This window comes from Paramacrobiotus metropolitanus, unplaced genomic scaffold, assembly GCF_019649055.1.
Source record: "Paramacrobiotus metropolitanus isolate TYO unplaced genomic scaffold, Prichtersi_v1.0 Parri_scaffold0000045, whole genome shotgun sequence".
In the NCBI taxonomy this organism is placed as follows: domain Eukaryota; kingdom Metazoa; phylum Tardigrada; class Eutardigrada; order Parachela; family Macrobiotidae; genus Paramacrobiotus; species Paramacrobiotus metropolitanus.
The window spans coordinates 305,005-324,527 of record NW_026570265.1 but is presented as its reverse complement, the minus strand read 5'-3'; the positions used below and the strand labels follow the sequence as shown (position 1 = coordinate 324,527).

Genomic DNA, 19,523 nt, shown 5'->3' with positions numbered 1-19,523 from the left:
AAACGCAATGGAACATTTTGATCTTCGGAATAATAATAAGCATTCCTGCTCAGCTGCAAACCTCTAAACACAATCAAAATGTAAAGGAAGGGAATTGATTGGAGAGATGAAGAGTATATGATATGGAAACTTGTATCCGACGCCAACTGAACCAAGCAAATCACCTTACACCCGCTAAAAGACCTATAATTTCCTTTTCGACGCATTGTAAATGACTCAAGCTTTTACTTGTTACACTTTTATAACTCGTTTCCCTATTTAAAGCAATAAGGGTTTTCCTACAAAATGCATCATACATAATATTGTGCTGCTGATTGAACGACGTTGACAATGTATGGCGAAGAAAGATCCTACCGATAACGGTCTAAGATTTTAGCAGCTATTAACTCATTAAATTCTCATTTCAGCCATTTGTATCCATGATCGCTGAACTTGTGTTCCGTGCTCATGCTGACCCTATCGATAATTGCTGAAATATTCATTCTATGGATTAGATCTGGATTTTAAACTGTGAAAAGTTTCTTCTCCGCTTATTTTTTTCAATGTGCGTTAGAAGTGAAAATGACAAGCCGAGTCCAAGGTCACGGGCTACTAACAACGGGGATGCTGTTATAACGCTTAATTAAGGAATGCGATGTGTACGCTACATAAATACGCAATGCCGAAGATTCCTGGCCTATGTTGTCGGGCGTTTTTGTCGGAATCACACCTTCAACCAGCTTAGCGCACGTGCATCAATCTTGAAAAGAAAAAACCCTAGCGGGGCGTCCCCCGTGGGGACTGTTCCGAAGGACGGGTTTTATTACATAATAACTGCAAAAAACTTCTGTTGTGGAGTTGTTTACTGGGAAGATTGCCTGAGTGCAAGCTGGACGGCTATTTTAGCGAAATAGTCTGCGGCAAGTGCAACCACCTCGCGTACGCGCATACGTGTATTAGTCTCGACTTTGGGTACCTGATTCCGACTGCCACTATCTCCAAAACTTGCAGCATCAGTTTTTCGTTGTCACTTTAACGAACCTTCCCAGTTAATGTTTCAGAATAGAGAATAAAATTTTAGAATTTTTGATATTTTGAAAGTAGGTTTTATGGAGAACCAAGAAAGTTTGTTTGGTTTCTCGTAGACTTAGCATAGGTCCGTCCGATGGAGGCGTTGCTTGCACCCTATGCTATGTCTACGAGAAACCAAACAAGCATAACTTCTTGGTTCCCTAAAAACACTTATCAGAGATCAAAAGCGTCAAATTTTCTTTCTATCTTCTGAGATGTTGGTTAGGAAGTTTTATGGAAAGGTAAACGAAAACTAGTGCTTGAAACTTTGGATCAACTGACGATGACATTCAGTGCGTTCTTTCACTGTTCACATACATGCTCCACCTCTGCCTCTGCATCTCTGCCCATCCTGAGTTACAGCATTTCTGTCTCTCTTGAGTTTACAGTAAATTTCTCTCTATTGTCAGTAAACGTTCTGTCTGTCCTCAGTTACAAGCTCAGTTTTTCCCTATCCTGTGTTACAAACTTACAAGTTACAATATGATTCGACAGGGATCCATACCTACAGGTATATATATACATACATATATATATATACCCGTGGACGTATGCAGCGCTACGTCCTTCGGAAAAATCGGCCCGATCGTACATTGACAGACAAGAAAGCGACGTGTAAAAGAAAGATCAACGGAAAACAAAGCCAGTTGTTTGACAAGATCTATCGGACAGCGCGTTGGATTGTCCATATCACCGCTACACAATTCGGCCCAAATATTTCTGTCAAGCATGTTATTTAGACAGATATCCCCGGTAAGTGATTACTCTCTGGCCGTATTCTTTATCTAATGAAAGAAGGTGCGATGATACGGCATTGTCATAGGTAAAGTGGCAATGCACCGTTTTGTCATTGTACAAATAACCATTGTTAATTGAATGGATGACTGCGCGTATATCCGTACACACGTATACCGTCATATACACAACTGAGCGGATGGTCATTATTGTTTGAATACACGCTGCTTCCACTCAGCATAGCGTTTGTAGTTAGCGCTCAGGTGGTCGCCGTATCGGTTTTTATTTACCATCAGCTCATCGAACTGATCCAATTCAGGCTTTTACAGCGCTGAATTGAAAGCACGTGAAAGTGAACGGCGGGGAAATTTAGCCGATTGTCTGGTAGTCTTAATAACTAGGAATATTTCTCGACCTTAACAATATCGCTTTTCATCGCTTTGAGGGGCCTTCTGGATCGACTTTGCCAGCTCCGGACAAAAGGTGATATTTGCGCCCGGCAGATGCATCTTTGAGCAAACATGAACAACAAAAGCATTAGGCGTAATCTGAAGAGGATTCCCAATTGATTATTGTCTTTCCGCATCAACTGGAGCGCAAACATACAGACCAGAGATGGGAATTAGACGTCTGATTCGGATACGTCCGATGGAGCGTAAAATCAGCAGCAATATTTAGTTATTGTAAAATGTCGGTCTGTCACGTTTTCAGTAATTTCCAAACTTTTAGACCCATTATCTTCAGTTATAAAAATGTGTCAACTTTTTACGAAAATTTTGTTACGCAAGTGACCATTGCCTATGTAACCTGTAAGCGAGACCGGAAAAGAAAACGTTAACGTTAACAAACTGGTCACTCACTATTTCAAAGGTTGTGACAACAAAGAGCAATATATAGCGCAAAACTGTTGCCGGTGATTGCCGCAGTAGCTTGCATATTAGTAATAAATGCCGGTAGCAGATTTTGAGAGCCCATTAAAATATTTGACAAAAAATTTACTGATTAGTCTGCTTACTAATATTTGGTTGGGTTTCTGAAAATATTTTGAAACATATAATTAACCGTAAGACCTTTAACGATATCGAACATTGAATAAAATCACTGAAATAAAACTGTACGCTTGAGCGGATTTTGTACGCTCTTGGCACAGCTCTGAAAATCAACATACGCGGCAGCGAATGTTTGGCCTAATCGTGCGCAGCCATAAATACGAGTATATAGGGCAGAAGCGGGACTCATGCCGGTGATATTGTGCATGCTTCCTGCTGATCGCAACTCGCATTTTCCAACGACAGGGCGACTATTCCCAGTGAAATGGATTTATGAAATAAATTCACTGGTTTATGACGGGGTGATGAAGCATGTAACGGGAATTGTGATGGTGGGGAACGATCAGACGAATCAGTCTAGATCAAAGATGAACCATAACTACGACAAAGGGATCCGTGAACCGTCCTGCGCATCCCCTGCATCCCGCTATATTATTCTATCTATAACGTCATAATCCTTTATGCTGCGGGGGCCATAAATCTGTGACCACTATCATGACCGGCAAACCATTTTTCATCCTTCTGCTTGTGCTCGGATAATTTCATCGGCTGGTTGACTCGTAAACGGCATTCGGGCCTTTTTGCACCTGCTGCTTTGCAGCATGTCTGCGTCATAAATTTGCGGATGATCAATACTATCGTACGAGTATTTAGTAATTTAGTGTTTGACTATGTCTACGATATTGCATGTATTGAATAGTTGTGTTCCTTTGCAGTATGGCAGTGTATGCGAATGAAAAATAAATAATGCAGCAGGTACATATTGCAAAATTTAAGAAAAACGCATTTATGCAAAATAATGCTAATAAAAATTTTAATTTTGATAAAACTTTGACAACTATTACTGGTCTCGTGGTGTGCTCATTCTGCAGTGAATTTCTCTGTCTAATAAGAAATACCAAATTATAAAAAAATAAGACGCTACAACTGTTAACGAAAACACAAATTTTGGTACTGGTGTCTCATTACTGTGTTTGTGCTGGAAATTGGGTGCTCAAGTGGGAAGTCACATTAGGGACACGCGCGTTGTCAACTGTCATTCATCATTCCGTACCAAGTGGGAATCTTCTATAGATTACACGCACCAAGACCCAGCTAATTTGTAACAGCTTTATCAGGGCGTAAAAGAGTGTCAAACCAGATGAGATGACGGATGCTGCTACCCTAAACCGATATCCGCCCAAACTTGTACCACTAATGCTACAAACAAATGTGTCACTTGGAGAATCAGCCACAACTAGCGCTATATGGCTACAAATACAGTCACTTACCTGTTCAGACTACGCATACGAACATATAGATATGGATAAGTGATAAGCGATCCACATTGCGGGATCTGTTTGTTGATTATTCTACCGTTGTCAACCGTATTTTATTTGCTGAGATCCAGGTGCAAGTACAGCATTGAGTGAATTTCATAAACAAACGGAAATCACTTGCGCTATTTGTAATGACGCAATCCAATTATACTAACTTAAAGGATAACACAACGCTGCCTGGTTGCGGTCTATCAAATGTTCGGCTCCGCAGCTAAAGGTAAAATATTATGAGAACTGAAAGAGAAAGGTCACCTGTAACCGATGTGCAAGTAATTTCTGATTTTCCTGGTGCATCGTGATGAATTTACAGTAATTAGTACAAAGAATATGTAAAACAAAACTATTCGGATGCACATACAAATGCGAGGTAACCACATTTTACTTGACACACTTATTTATAAATTTTAACTGCCCCTTAATTAAATTTTAGTCTAATAATTAAATCTTGATAATTATTTTATATGTATTTTGTAGGTGAAACCAGTAAATAATATCTGATAAAATGTGATTATTACTTTTCTTCACGCAGAATCGCGACGAAAGAACTTATGATCAAAAGAAAAACGATGACAAATAGACTGCATAATTTGGCAAGTTTGAAGCCTGCACATAGAAAACAGCAGTTCCTTTTAAGAAAGCATAAATATTACGAATGTCCTAATAATATTGCAGTATCTGTAGTAATACAAGTTGAAAATAAAAAGAATGCTGTATGGATGTTAATAGCCTTGCCATTTTACGAAAACGACGTACTTTTACGGATTTGCAATAAAAAGTCTTTTCTTGCTACCGTTCAAAGATTTACTGTTGACATATCCACTCTACACCTCCTCAGCACTTACAATACGGCGACCCGATTGCGTGCTTAGGAATTTCAAAAATACATTTGATCCGCCACAATCGAGACGACAGTTTGAAGAGCTGCTTGTAAAGATTTAAGAGTAAAATCAAGGTGAAGATAACTGACCCTCGACAGTGTTAAACGATCCACAAAATGGATATAGGGTATCATTATCATTTTGAATTCAAAGCACATAATCGCGCTTCTAAGACCCTTTAAGCACTGGTAAATTTGCCTACAAAAGATATTTTTGATAAAAGGCAAATTCAGTTTACCTTCAGCTACAATGTGGGATTGTTCATCATTTTCGTGCCTTCAATTTTTTCTTTCTTAACCGCTTGATCAGTAAAAGCACATTCATTGCAGACATTTGTAATAAAGCCTGAAACTATCTTTTTAGTATTACTTACATGTATACGTATATATAAATGCGCTGGTTCAGTGTGCTTATTCCAGTTATCTTGGTAATTTTATTGTAGCAGGTATTTTTGATTAAACTCGGGAAGCGCAGTTGTCAGATAAAACGCTTTCAGTATCCTTTGAGCACGATTTTTTAAAGATTATTGTCGACTGCTTCGGAGGACGGTCAGCATTCGCTAAAGTCCAACGACGATAGGTTCAAGTACACACTTATTTAACCAGATTTCATTTCGAGATTTCCTGTTGTATGCGAGCCAGTACAATTGCGTCTGCGGGTGCCGAGCTGCGGGGTTCCGATAATAATCTTAGAAATTACGAGATAGTATTGATTTTAGATCAATTAATTGATCGCGCTATTGCCTCATAAGCACATGGTGCCCGGGTCATCTTTTGCGAATCTTCTCCTCGCTGTGGACGTAGCAGCGACATGATTCTATTTAAGGCGTACTTCTATATTTTGGCGAACAAAATAAAACCACACTTTCTTTCATAAGCCCCGTGATAGCTTTATTATGGCTAGACAAAAGCAGTTATACAATTTTCAATGTTTATAATACTAATTTCAAGTTACTACTTGAATCAAGAAATCTTTAATAAAAAAAAGCGTTTTAACCATATGTGGTGAAAGTGAAGCGTTACCTTATATTATCATAGATTTTATGATTAAAAAAATAATTAGTTATCTATCAAACTTCGAAGTAAGTGAACGCAGAATGGGATACATGCATAATTTTTTTAGTGATGCGTAATGAATTTTTTAGTGAAAATTCATTACGCACAAAATAATTTGTCTGAAAACTAATTATAACTCTCCAGTGATTTCCTTCGTATTAATCGAATCATGTACGAAACTATGCCATACCTATAATGTTCGCACTAAAGAGTTTGCAGGTTGCGGTTGCTCAGTTTTTCGTTTCCAGTTCATGACCTTTTGACACAAGCTACTGGGCACTTATATCCGACGAGCGCGACGCAAAAATAATAAACCTTAATGTAAACTTTGACAAAATTTAGAATTTTAAAAAAGCATCTGGTCAAGTAGTGTAGCGCAGCGTCGCTAGGAAAAGGGCTCTGTTATTCCGCAAGAAAGCACACGGGTATCAACTGCTAACCACAGAATACATAATTAAACGCCAGCAATCTTGTCGTTGTGTACCAGTGTAAGTACCTTTTCACTCTCTGCAACATATCATTTTACACTTAAAAATTCAGCAGCCGACTTGATAATGAGTTGTACGAATCTGTATAGTGTTATCCTCTGTGGATTTACTGGCTGGTTGCTGCTTACAGCATTTATAGACAATCGAGCAATACAACCATGTTTGAATATATTGCAAATTGGGCCGGTAGCTGTGCGTTTACAGCGCAATTTTCCTGATTCACTATGTTAATCCCTAAAATGAGGCATCACTGCCACTAAACCAACTACCGTCTGCGTAAATAAACACTTTGCCATGGCGCCGTTTGTAGTATTTCTTTCCACTTGTCAGCGATCATATTAATATCTTCGTGCTACTGTGCGGCTGCATTTCGACTGTCGATTGCGTTCGTATCCTGATTTGGCCTAGTGTATTATCTGCGTCGACGTCTCTTAATTTTACATTGTGCTGCCTGTGTAGTCTGGGCAAGTCAGGACACCCTTTGAGAGTAGTGAGAACGCACTGAATGGACCAATGCGTTGGCCTCCGCTATCTAGCTCAATCTTCCTGCGTGTCCTTATTTATCCTGATGGTGATCGACAGTGCGCGCTCCCATCAGGAGCAGCATCTAATTATCCACAACAAACACATCGTTAACAAGCCACATCTTTCATTCAATCATTTAAGAAAATTACAGACTTGTCTGCCACCACTAATCGTATTGACCCGAAGCATTAGGAATTTACACTACATGCAGCTAAAAGTTTGATTATCACTGCTAGCGTTAATATTACAGTAAAAGTTAGTAAAATTTTCGGCTTGACTTATTGTGGATACTAAATTCTCTTTATAAAATTCCGCCTACTACATTTAAAAAATAAGAAAAAGTAATTTCAAATCTCACAAAACAGGATTCTAGTGGAGGCTTGCGCTTGCGTTTCTTTTAAACTTTATGGTTGCAACTGAAAATCGATAATTGTTTGTTTTTGTTATCACAAATTAGAGCAATATGGCTTCTGCAACTACTGCACAATATTATACCCTGTGAAACAGATAGTATTACGTACTGATATTCGCAACTGCTACGCATACTGCACACTGCACAGTCGAAGAAGAGAACAGATGGACATAATGAATGCTATCAATAACCATCAAAACCCTAAATTGTAGATAATTATAGCCGAGATTGAGAAATATACTGCGTTTTAATTAAGTTTTTTCTTGTCGTAAATGTTGAAACTGCGCAAACAAAACCCAGACACGTTTCTTTTAATTGTCCAAGTCAAAAGCTGCCAGGCATTTTTTTGTTATCCTGCCGATCAATCAATAAAGCGTACTCATAAAATGCGTTTTCCATTCAATGGTTGGTTTGGCGAACACACTTCAACACATAAAAAGTGATATAGTGAGCTGCCGTTAAGCGCTTGTGACCTTTATCTAGCTAGCACTGCTCGAGGGATTTTGTGCGAGCGCAGCAGACGAAACTGCTCGGTAGAAGAGCGTAAACGATAAATAAAAGTCTTTCGTGTAGTTGTTTATTACTACCAATTTTAGGTGCTCCATTGTTCGGTGTATCCGTGTGCACTATGTAGCGTAGCGCAGTTAAGATTATCAGTTTTAGTTGCATTCGATTCTTGCATTTATAGTGTAATATGTAACTGGAAACACAATTTTTTCTTATTCGTAACAAAAGTCGCGGTGCGTCAAAATTGCCATTTAATTTACATCTGCACGAACGAATGTATAATTTATTTTTAATGCCGACTGAAATAAACACAGTTAGTGGAACATGCCTATTACAAATAGCAAATAACAATGTTATACATTTCTTTACGGTGCTTTCATAGTACTTCGTATTACAGTTTAGGTAAAAGATCTTATAGCCAACAGGTAAACAGGAGAACTGGAACAGCAGACAACCTAAAATATTTATTGACTATGACGCTGTTAACAAACGTACGCGGTTAAGACAAGGAATTTAAAAATCTTTTTGCAAATACTTTACTGACAACAACATCAATGATTACATCATAAAGAGAATATCATATTTAAATTTGTGTGACAGAAAACCAGAGAGACACATCGGTATGCAACAAAAGGTCACAGTGACTGGATCCACGGGACCGCTCAACAACGGCACCATAAAATGTACTCTTGTAAGGTCACCAAGCCATCTAAATTTAGAGCTCACACATCTGAATACAGTTGCTTAATTGGGATGGGGACTGTTCGCAGCTCCAGGAGAAGGTGAATGCTCATTTATCGGAGAGTGTTCATGGTGTCCTATGAAAGTTACAAAATACAGGTAAGTTGCGTCAATTAGCCAGGTCTAGGAGCCGATAAAGATTGCTGCCAGCTGTTCATACAAACTTTGAACATCACGAACAGTTATAATACTTATGCATATTTTGTTGGAAAAACTGACATAAGACTATTTAACCAGAAAATTGTTGTTATCTGAGTTAACTATGGTTTTCGGAAGCATTGCGAAAAATATGCTGCTGCAAGTGAAGTGTTCCTATTTCCTAATAATGAACCCAGCAAAATTGGTTCTAACTAGATCGTAATGCTATACAGCAAGCGTTAAATATAAATAAAGATCACACTTATTTATTGTGATAAGCATAAATAGTTTACCTCGCGTAACAAAGAGTTTAACACTAATCATAACAGTCATGGTCAATAAAAACCGGTTTACATTATAATGCACACAATAAACATCGTAAAATCGTTATGCAAATTCGCATCACGGCAGCTGATTAGCCAGTGCAGCTGAATTAATTAAACCTCAAAACTGTCACCATTCTGTCTCGTCTACGGTAAAAATTTAAGCTGTAGGTTCTGTTCGTTATAAAGCAGGAGCTCCGACGAATTAAAATCTATGTAATACTGCTACAGCAAGTCCGATATTTTCTGTAGGTAAACAAAATAATTTTCCTTACGATGAAAGTTTACGCCTTTACTATTTTCTCTAAAGAAAGCTGGGCAAAACTATGGAAAATGAAAGAAGTGCTACGCGATGGCATACAAACATTACAAACAACCTTTGTGCTGCTTACGTTTTTCCTTTTGTCGGCGATTACAAAACCACACCCGTACAACTTCCTTTTCAAGTTGGAGGCTGTCAGCAAGGCTTGATATCTCTTGTGCAGTTGGTTTAGGTCGTTTTTGGAAGTGATTTTCCAGTGCTCCTTTAACTGTCACTTCGATACTGGTGCGCTTCTTCCTCTTTCGTCCTTGTGCGGCTATCTTGTCAATTGAACTCGGAGAGCCGGTCGCGCTAGAATTTATGCAATACTTCAGCTGAAATTCTGTTTAAAAGTTGTCGAAACAAACCAAAAATTACCTATCGGCTTCCTCCAACCATTTGGCTAATAACGGCCGAAGTTTGCACATATTTTTCAGGCTAAGCTGCAGCGCCTCAAATCGGCAGATTGTTGTTTGACTGAAGACGTTGCCATAAAGTGTTCCCAAGGCTAATCCGACATCTGTCGATGGCAGAGAAAAAATATCGGTTGGCTTTCTACTTGTCATTGTTATGTCAATAGAGAATGATAGGCTACTGTACAGCAGCCGTGCGCCGCCGCCGCCGCGCTCGACGGATCCGTTGCTGTGCTCTTATGCCGAAATACAATCTACCAGTGTGTGCCTTTCGCAAGGATGCTCACGACGGCATGCCGACCGCTTTAACCTTACTGGATGGCCAGTTTGCTTACCTGCTTGGGTGTATCCTGTTGTAAACAGAAAAAACGACAACTGTCAATTACCAGATTAAAAAATTAATAATGATAAACTGATCTCTTTAAGTACAGTATAGAGACCAGTTTGCATACTGCATAGCGCCAGGCAGCCTACCTAATTTTATCCGGCGCTGTTTAAACTGCTTAGCAAAGGCTTCCAGATCTTCCGATGTCGGAGCGTCACCCACGAGCTCCTGATCTTCTCCTGACGACAGAGATCCATCATTTAACTGGCAGCTGCCCAAATTAGGCGAACCCGAAAACATTCGGGGGGGTTCGGGATTGTAATTCCCATAATGCCCTAACGACGGCGGCGAGGCGGAATTCTGTAGATGCGGATGTATGGGTGCGTTTGGCTGCGATTGTGGCTGATTCTGCGGCTGCAGACTGGGAGGTAAACTGTAAGGTGATGCATGTCCCGGATGGCCCGACGACAGCGGTGTCGTATTGTAGCAGGACTGCACGGGCATTCCCATGTTGGTCGTTGTGTGGGAAACGTTGACAGGCGATGTGTTGGAGAAATTGGTCGGCCAGTATGGTTGCAATTGCCGACCGGAGTACATATCGTTGCCGTTAACCGGCGCACTAACACTAACATTCATGGACCATTGTAATGTACTGGGATCAGCATTAGGAATCCAAGAGGGTACACTTGAATAAGAATGCCCATTAAGATTGTTACCCGGATGGGAATGCGGCGACGGAGATGTAAAAGACGGATATTTGATGTCAGAATATTTCAGTTCAGACATTACGGATGGGACGTTGTAGTTAGTGCGCGAGACAGGAATATATCCCCCCGCGGGGGATCCGGCCGACGAGGCCATGGCGCACGGTGACATTAACATAACATAAGGAAATCCCAATCAAGTAATCCGGCTATTATCAATGCACACCGCGCCGAATGCCCAGTGAATAATAATTAATCAGATAGCGGCGGCTGCAGCAGCACAGGACAGCTATAAGAATCGTCAAGTGAGTTAGCTCCACCGATTAGAAGCAGTCAAGTAAGTAGCCAATTAAAATGCAAGATCAGACCACAAAATGATTATTTAAAATTCCGTTTTCGCACTTTCTTCCGGTCCCAGTATAAACCAATATATAAACCGCGTGCTGCCGGCCAGACCGGGCCACCATGCACGTATAAATATCAACGGCTCTTTAACAATTCGATATTTGAGTTGATAATCAGTTTATAAGGGTCCTGAATGGGAAGCAGTTGAAAATACGCAACATCGAGAATTTTTAATGACACTATCGTTCTCGCGGCAGCATTGGACAGTATATAACACTTGTTTTGCCGCGAAATATTCTATCTGCACCAGTGACATTGCAATTGTACCATGTGTATAATTTTCTTCAATGTATGCGTATCCCCATGTCGCTCGTTACAAATTCTCTTTGGCCTGATGCAGAACGATTGCATATGTACGATGATACAAACCGTTATGTGCGGCAAGTGTATAACTTTGCCGTTTGTACGAGCTAGATTTTGACTGACAATCCAATCATTGGTGCGTTTTGTTCGTCATCAGTGCCAGCTAATCCTTTTCATAAACCAAAACTTGGGTGGCATCACAGCGAGGGGGTGGTCTTTAAGTGCAGTGTATGATTGGATTACGGATTATTTCTAACCACTTGACAATCAGTGAAGGCCATAAACAGGCGGATCATAGTGCAGTGGCGTGCGCGTGTGCCCTGGTTAAGGTTTAAGATGGATTGCGTACCATCACTGCCATCGATTTTTCTTTCGGCCCGAACAACACGGCAAGTTTATCTAAGTACTATAGTAACTCTTTGATACTAGCCAGTTATGGCGCAGAAACAAAACCGGTTTTGTTAAGACCCATGCGGCGCCGCAGCAATGGAAGTGATGCTATGGACAATTCAGTAATTTGTTACAGCATTTTGCTAGCAAAATGAAAGGTAGACCGTCGGCTTGCGCGCAGTCGGCATGCTACTGTGCGTCGACGGCAAAAGAGAAAAGTGCCAGCTACCATTAGCGTTGCCGGTCCAACTAAACGTTCCTTTCGGGTGAAGAAACTCATTGCCCTCGAGGTGTTTTGTTCAAGTATCTCTGATCATCTTTGGACAGCTAAAATCCTTGCCAGCTTTCACAAAGAACTATCATGATCAGGAAATAATGTAGGTGCTAGTTTTTGAGACATGTTTTCTCAGCAGCGGTGACATTAATACCGTGCACAGCCGACGCAGTAAGCTACAAATTGGCTACCTTTTGGTGTTTGCTGGAGTGGAACAGATTCCTTGATAGTTAAGAAACTTGGTATCAAATTCACTCAGTTCAACAAAAAGCGCTAGTACGGCAACTGAAAGCAGAAAGGTCAAATATGACATGAGAAAATATATCCTTTAAACTTCTTTTACCAAACGCCAGTTGTTAATTAAGTACACACTAATGGTTTGAGAAGGAATATTGTTGGATAATCGTGCTATTAAAGCCAAGAAAGTCAGTTGTAGTTGGACTATTTGTAAGTTTTAGTGTTTATTCTGCAGTCTGGAGATAACTGGTCTTTCAGTTCCGGGGAAGGTGTCCTCAGTAACGAAGTTCTCACTCCAGTACGTTTACCCGCCGTTACCAGCAGCTTTTGTTCCAAATTGTTATTGAAGGGAACGATAGGCTTGACCTAAGACAGGTGCATCCACTACAGCAATATTAAGCGGTGATGTATTTTGGCTGACGTTAATTAATTACGGCATCGTATTAATTAAAGTCTGATAAGTGACCTTTACATAATGTGTCCTGATGTAACCGGGTCCACAAATTCATTCCACTGATTGTAAACAATTTCCCACAAAAAATTGTTTACTTACATATTATGTTTGTCCAGTTTTTACTTCACATAAGTGATATATGACCGTTTTGTTAACTTATAGCATTTGTTTGAAGTTACAGCAACACCAGCAAATAATTTTTAATTTTTGTATGGCACACTGCAAGAACCAAACCCGAAGACAGTAGAAGTATCCATAATCAGAGACGGCTTTACTACTCGTAGTGTGTAAATAACTATATTAAGTCAAAACAGCACCCAAAGAACTTTAAAATGATGCGATCAATTACAATTCATAGTAAGTACTTGAATTGTAAATACAGATAGATAGTGCCAGGAAATTGATATTCACATTGTTCTGTACGCTATCTGTAACATAAAATTAATTACAATTAATTTTTATTTTGTTTAGTAACGTCGTACGTATGCAAGTTCTGTCGTTCGTACTTGTATGATTGCTACCATTACTAGGTCGAGAACTATTAAAATAATATTGTAATTACAAAACATACATACATGTAGATACAAGATTTTGCTGGGAAGATATGAGTGAAATACGGGTATAAAGATCCAAGAACTTGAACACAAACTGTTGCACCAAAAATGTCGTTCTATATGGACAGTTCTTCTTTAAAATATGCATATGAACGCACATGCGTAATTATAAAGTTTTGCAATAAACCAAAGTTCCAGTTTTTTTCAAATTTCAAAGTAAACTTTTAAAAACTTATGCCCTAAAAATATCACACATTTGCTTATAAACAAATATTTCTAGGAAGTGTTGTAAATTCGAATACGACATTTGAGTTGCTTAAGTTTTTTTTTTCGTTAAATGCAGTCCAGTCGACCAGGCAGGGAAGTGGTCGGCATTTTCGTTCGCAGCGGGAAGTTTCGTGGTGAGGCCATTCGACATCATTAATACATCTCGGAAAAGTATCAATACTCGTATGCTTACGACATTAAATCGAGCTGCCATACAACGATGTCAGTATAACATTTTTTACTTGCATTTGATTTTACACAAAATTGATAAAAGCGGTTTTACAAAAAGCCACACAAAACTGCTAAATTTAATTGCGCGCGGGTTCTAATTGTCAGAGCAGTGAAAGCGTATTAACCTTCATATACTTATTCAAGCTATATACTAGTTAAGGATGCATAAGTTTATAAGCCGTCTGATTATGTTGGCTGCTCAAATGCAACTTTTTAATGCTCAAATGCAACTTGTGATTTGTGGAACTTTTGGGCGAGAACACTGACTTATTGGTAAGTACTTCGGTTGCCGCTTGTATGCCATCTTTGCATGTTTAGGGTTGCTAACTGGTTGGTATTGTGTGACAGCGTACGTGGTCTTGGTAGTGGGTACATATTTTGGTTAGAGGTGTGAAATGAATTAATAATACTATGCGATACTGCTGTTTATCAAATATTAAATCAATTAGACTCGGAGCCAGCAGTACTTAGGCATTTCAGCACATCTAAGAAATCGTTAAGGTACATTAACGTATTAAAGCACTGTAATCCTTTCAGAAAGGCCCACTAATGCGTCTAAACACATATCAGCACTTTATGCTGGCAATTAGAAAAATATGCAACCTTGCGGCGATGTATAGTTTTTAATTTCCTCTGCGCTTCACTCATAATCGTTTTGGCCCAAGTATTACGCGTTAACGATCTACCGAACCAGAATTATCGCGACTTTCTTGTTGAAGATTGGTAGTGTTAGCTACAGTATAGCAACACTGCAGCAGTGTCATTTCCAGCACCTCTGTCGGCTCGGTAAATAATACTAATATACTCCTATAAAAATAAATACTAATAATAAAAATAAATAATAAAAATAAATACTAATATACTCCTATAGCTAATCATAATGGTAAGCAATAAAAAATTTCGGGCGGTTTTGTCGCAAAGCAAATCGAAAGCATACCTGTAACAGTAAGTCAGTAATTAACCATCGATATATACAAGTACAGTAAAATGTCTGTACTCGAGCTGGCACAGAGTGTTTTTTTACAGTACGAGCTGCAGAGTCCGGCCCTGCGCACTACAAAACCTTACTCAGTAGCTCTGCAGTAAAAAACGCAGGAAATACGTAGCCTATAACATATGTAGTATTCTTTTTTACTTCTACGTGTTCTACGGGTTCTTCTAAGTGTTTTAACTCAATGTCTGAAATCAAAATTAATACCTTAGTATTTTGCCATAGCTTTATGGTGTAGGGTCAGCCAATCGGTCATAAACTCTTACAGAACCGAAATTGTCCGCAAAATGTGGGACTTTAAGTAAACGGGATCTAGCAGATACGGTACTTCTGCTTCAGAATTTTCGATAAAAACTTGGACTGGCTGTTTAGCAGTAATTACAATCGTTGAAGCAAAACCCACCGGAACATTTCATGCCGGACGTACAATGGCCTGCAGCTGGTCCATTTTGTCGTGTACGTAGAACTTCTTTTGCAGCAACATTCGTATACGTAAGACCAGGCAGGGGCAGCTGCGGTACAGGCCGAGCAGGGAAGGTCACGGAAACCGCAGTAGTTCGCATATAATTCATTGTTCTGTTTTTAGGCTTCGAAACCGCTCATCCTTTTTAGGCTTCGAAACCGTTGATCCATTTGGAACGGAAACACAAAAGTGGGAGAGATATTCCGAATAGTTGAACACTACCGCAACTGCAAGCACCGTGACATTTCTAAACCGAACCTGCATTGGACCGCACTCGGGAGACGGCCAGCATGCAACACAATAAAATAAGTACGTATGCGTCGTATGGTGAGTGTAACGACATTTCGCCAGCTGGCTTTCCTGCCCTGATTAAAAGTTGTAAAACGACGAAAGTATCGTAATAAAGGAGCAAGTAGCAGGGCATGTCGCATACCTACAAACTACAAAGTGCTCAGAACTGAAGGTTTTCGCACCAGTATTTGCTGTTCATTTAAAAATGTTCCCCCAGATGAATTCATATTTGGACATCGATGAAAAAAACCTCCATAGTCTGTTAGGCCGTGTGGTTTCCATTTGCGACTTAGAGTACTCCGGCAAGCCAGTGCCCAGAGCCCAAGGCTCGTTCGTCCCTTTACATTTTCTGTCCTTATTTCTGAAACAGAGCCATCCGTGCTGCTTCCTATCGTTTTCCGAAGCATACATTCACTCTAAGATAATAACCACGAAGTGCGGATTTTCCCTTCAAAATTATGTCAGCTCCGGACTGCTTCGGTACTATAGCGCTCACGATCCGGATTTCACGAGCGTATCCACCATAAGAATGATGGAAACCAAGAGTTGCACTGGCACCGAATGTACTGGCCAACCATCTCCTATGCATTTATTAGGGGAACATCCTGCTCCTCTTTTACACACTGTTTTCCGAGCTATTTCGCTGGTGATTGCTGAAATGCGAGCCAAATACCCGGACCGTCCCCCTTGCATTGTTATCGAGGATCTGAGCTTGATTTTGGATTTGGGCTGTGAATTAAAAACAGTCATCGCCTTTGTGCATTCTCTGCATTCCTTGGTAGAAGACGGATGCTTAGTCCTTTATACCAGTGCATCAGAGGATCTGGAGACCGATGTTGAACTGCGCAATTTTCTTTTCCATTATGCTGAATGGAATTTGGAGACATACGGTCTTCGAAGTGGTTTATCTTCAGCATTGGACGGCGAGGTTGGTATATACAATATTAATGTGGATTTATTTAACGAAATGGCTGTGCGCCCCGATCGGGGCGCGAAGTAAACTGGCTGTGCGCCCGGTCAGGACGCGAAATAATTTGGCTGTGCGCCCCGAATTTTATGTGGAAACGAAAACCGTCCAGGCCCCGAATTTAATGGGTTTGCAAAATACAGGTAAAACCAATTACAAAATTTACTGAAATCTTCTAATAAGGTACTAAAATGGTACACCGTTCATCTCTTCAAGATCATCTTTTAGCGGGCAGTTCAAAGAAACTCGCAAATTAGCAGCTTGTTCAGCCGAAAGCGTCATTTTCGGTGTTTCCGGTTTGTTGGTTTCGTGCGTAAATCGTCCACGTTTCTTTGGCGGTTTTGATACTATTTCAGTTTCGATTATTTGTTTCAGCCATTGTCGGAATTCTGTTTCCTCTTTATAATTCGATAAAATCCTAAGCCGCTTTTTGGTGGTCGACCGCGTTCATTTCTGGCATCGCGAAACAGTTTAAATTCAGGTAAACTCCTTCTTGGACTTTTTTCTGTCTCTTTTTGTGCATTTTCTTCCAGTAACTGCACAGGATTATCAACAATTTTTCCAGTTAAATCTGTCTGACAGGACACTGACGCCGTCTCAACTACCGGTAACACGCGGAACAAATACCCTTGATCAAGGTGGTCCAAGGCACGCTGCAGTTGTTGCAAAATATACTGGTATCTTTCTGAATTCTGCGCTGCGACAACAGATGAAAGATCTTCGACAGAATTCTGAAGGCTTCATTAAACTTGGCTGCCGGACGAGACAGTTTCTTGTCTGTTGGTTCCTGTCTTGTTTTCGACTTCAGGGTTTTCTTCGTTCTCATCCATGTGACCACTTAATGCGTCAAGCACAACGTCGTGATAAAGGTCAACCTGTTCTCCGGAGCTTTCTGATGACAATCGCTGCCATCTCGGAAGACAGTCTTTAATATCAAATGTGTGCATACTTTGGAACCGCCTTGCTGCAAGCACATGCCGGCATGGTAAGCCAAACATGCAGGAAACATAGCAGTTGCAGCACATTTCCCCACTGTCCGGATTGCAAATTATTTGATACACTTTTCCGGTTTTTTTATGTTTGGTTTCGTAAGTATCCGCGCCAGTTGATACTGTGGTATAGAATTCTCTGGCCAGCAACTTGTACTGTTCTTTCACCACCAAAGCGGCAAAATTAGTCAACAGTCTGCCGACCATCTCTCCCACTTTGACATCCGGAAAGTCGTGCATGATTAATCTCTTTGCGTTATTCATGTATTCTCCGTAGTCCGATAGAGTAACCTTTGAATTAACTGCCGCCAGTACCATTTCAATACATTCAGCAAGATGCATCCGTTTAATGACCCTGCGCCCTTGTCCGCGCATAACGGCCTTCACCATTGCGAAAAATCTCTCGATGCGGTTAGTGGTGTTATTGCCAAGTAAGCGCAGATGACGGCGTCGGTGAAGAGCCCACCTGCAGCCGGAATACCGATGGGTGATATAAAATCGGTCTGAAGGACGGAGTATATCTGTCCTCTTTCCTTTGATGAACAGCTGGTTTGTTCTCGCCATATATGCCTCCATATATGTTTCTAGATCCCGTAGAGTTTCAAACTGCATTTCTGGGCCTGGATCGATTGCGCAAATTTCCATGATTGAATAATTAGTACGCAAATTACAGTTTAAGCAATAATATTCATGTTGAGTTCCTCGTTTATTGGATATTTTCGTATTTCTGTTCTGATCAACATGTCCTGTAGTTCATGCGTTTATGTGCTTTCAAGGTCACCTGTCTCTCCGGAAACATTATAATACCCATTGCACAGTGTATTACGTGATAATTACTGGCGTAGAAAATTCGGGCGCAAATTCGAAAATTCGGGGCGCAAAGCCAATTTACTTCGCGTCCTGACCGGGCGCACAGCCAATTTACTTCGCGCCCCGATCGGGGCGCACAGCCGTTTTGCTTTGCGCCCCGATTGTCGGGGCGCATAGCACTGACCTTTATTTAATCGTGTGAAACAGAAGATCTAAAAGTTGTAATTGCGAAAACAGTATACGTGCAATGGTATTTCTTTGATTTATAGATTTGCGACTGCTAGATGAAAAGCGCTTCACGAAGCGATTTTTATCCAGTTCCAATGTTCCATGATGCACATAAAAAAAATTCATACTCGAACAGTACTTCTACGGAACATGAAACGCGAAAACAAACCGAGTATATAAAAAAACTTTCCATGTTGAGTGTCGACACGGTGCGTCGAAATAACTTTCTGATTAATAGTACAGATATGTCGACATTATAAAGTTATGTCAACGTTATCAATTGCAAGTTTTGGAATTTAATCAGGATTGTTGTTACAGCTCCGCATTTATGTTCGCAAGCCCGGCAGTTTATGCGAAACTAATAAAATCCTGCAGTACAAAGTTCAAGAGCGTCGGATACAGTTTTTTGCTCCAGGAACATCCCATGGAACGTTGTGATTTGTGATGTCGATTACCCTGATTGTTCTTGTTGTCGCATTTTTTAGAGGTATTATTAATTTTTTTCTTACGTTTTCGACCAGCAGTACTTTGATTCATAAGCTCTTTCCAAAGCAAGGTGTTGTTATGCTACCAGAATTTTGGCTTAGTGTGTAATTGAAATATGATACTGTGCATTTATTAATCGCTTAATTTTTCCTAATGACATGTCTGCGATATTAATTGATTGGATTAAATTTTTTTGCTGTTGAACAGAATTTCGTTTGGC

The 19,523-nt window shown here is 40.1% G+C and overlaps 3 protein-coding genes across 4 annotated transcripts; 1 reads left to right on the top strand and 2 right to left on the bottom strand.

The window, feature by feature from the left end:
* Positions 1 to 8,467: 8,467 nt before the first annotated feature.
* On the bottom strand, positions 8,468 to 15,768 carry LOC129591364 (silk gland factor 3-like). Of its 2 annotated transcripts, XM_055487002.1 has the most exons (6): positions 15,473 to 15,768; positions 10,409 to 11,252; positions 10,270 to 10,284; positions 9,900 to 10,041; positions 9,613 to 9,833; positions 8,468 to 8,836 (listed from the first exon to the last, which is right to left on the bottom strand). In XM_055487002.1, exons 2-6 carry the CDS (start codon positions 11,139 to 11,141, stop codon positions 8,763 to 8,765), a joined length of 1,185 nt encoding a protein of 394 aa, XP_055342977.1. In that variant the 5' UTR covers positions 11,142 to 11,252; positions 15,473 to 15,768; the 3' UTR covers positions 8,468 to 8,762. The 2 variants fall into 2 exon arrangements, with proteins under 2 accessions (XP_055342977.1, XP_055342976.1); XM_055487001.1 differs by lacking the exon at positions 15,473 to 15,768 and having other exon boundaries at positions 10,409 to 12,010.
* On the top strand, positions 15,108 to 19,498 carry LOC129591369 (elongator complex protein 6-like). The gene is made up of 4 exons (XM_055487006.1): positions 15,108 to 15,525; positions 15,656 to 15,859; positions 16,041 to 16,751; positions 19,136 to 19,498. The coding sequence occupies exons 2-4, from the start codon at positions 15,848 to 15,850 to the stop codon at positions 19,253 to 19,255; spliced, it is 843 nt and encodes a 280-aa protein (XP_055342981.1). The 5' UTR covers positions 15,108 to 15,525; positions 15,656 to 15,847; the 3' UTR covers positions 19,256 to 19,498.
* LOC129591368 (uncharacterized) lies at positions 16,914 to 18,503 on the bottom strand. Its single transcript, XM_055487005.1, has one exon. It carries the CDS (start codon positions 18,422 to 18,424, stop codon positions 17,534 to 17,536), a length of 891 nt encoding a protein of 296 aa, XP_055342980.1. The 5' UTR covers positions 18,425 to 18,503; the 3' UTR covers positions 16,914 to 17,533.
* Positions 19,499 to 19,523: the final 25 nt, after the last annotated feature.

What these genes read in the sequence shown, in the direction of transcription:
- LOC129591364 (XM_055487002.1), bottom strand. Translation starts at nt 11,141, where the DNA reads ATGTTAATGTCACCGTGCGCCATGGCCTCGTCGGCCGGATCCCCCGCG. An exon ending in TGGTTGGAGGAAGCCGATAG is followed by an intron (nt 9,834 to 9,899) that starts GTAATTTTTGGT and finishes CATAAATTCTAG; the next exon opens with CGCGACCGGCTCTCCGAGTT. An exon ending in TCGCCGACAAAAGGAAAAAC is followed by an intron (nt 8,837 to 9,612) that starts GTAAGCAGCACA and finishes TAACTTTCATAG; the next exon opens with GACACCATGAACACTCTCCG.
- LOC129591369 (XM_055487006.1), top strand. An exon ending in CTTCAGCATTGGACGGCGAG is followed by an intron (nt 16,752 to 19,135) that starts GTTGGTATATAC and finishes TTGTTGTTACAG; the next exon opens with CTCCGCATTTATGTTCGCAA.
- LOC129591368 (XM_055487005.1), bottom strand. Translation starts at nt 18,424, where the DNA reads ATGGAAATTTGCGCAATCGATCCAGGCCCAGAAATGCAGTTTGAAACT.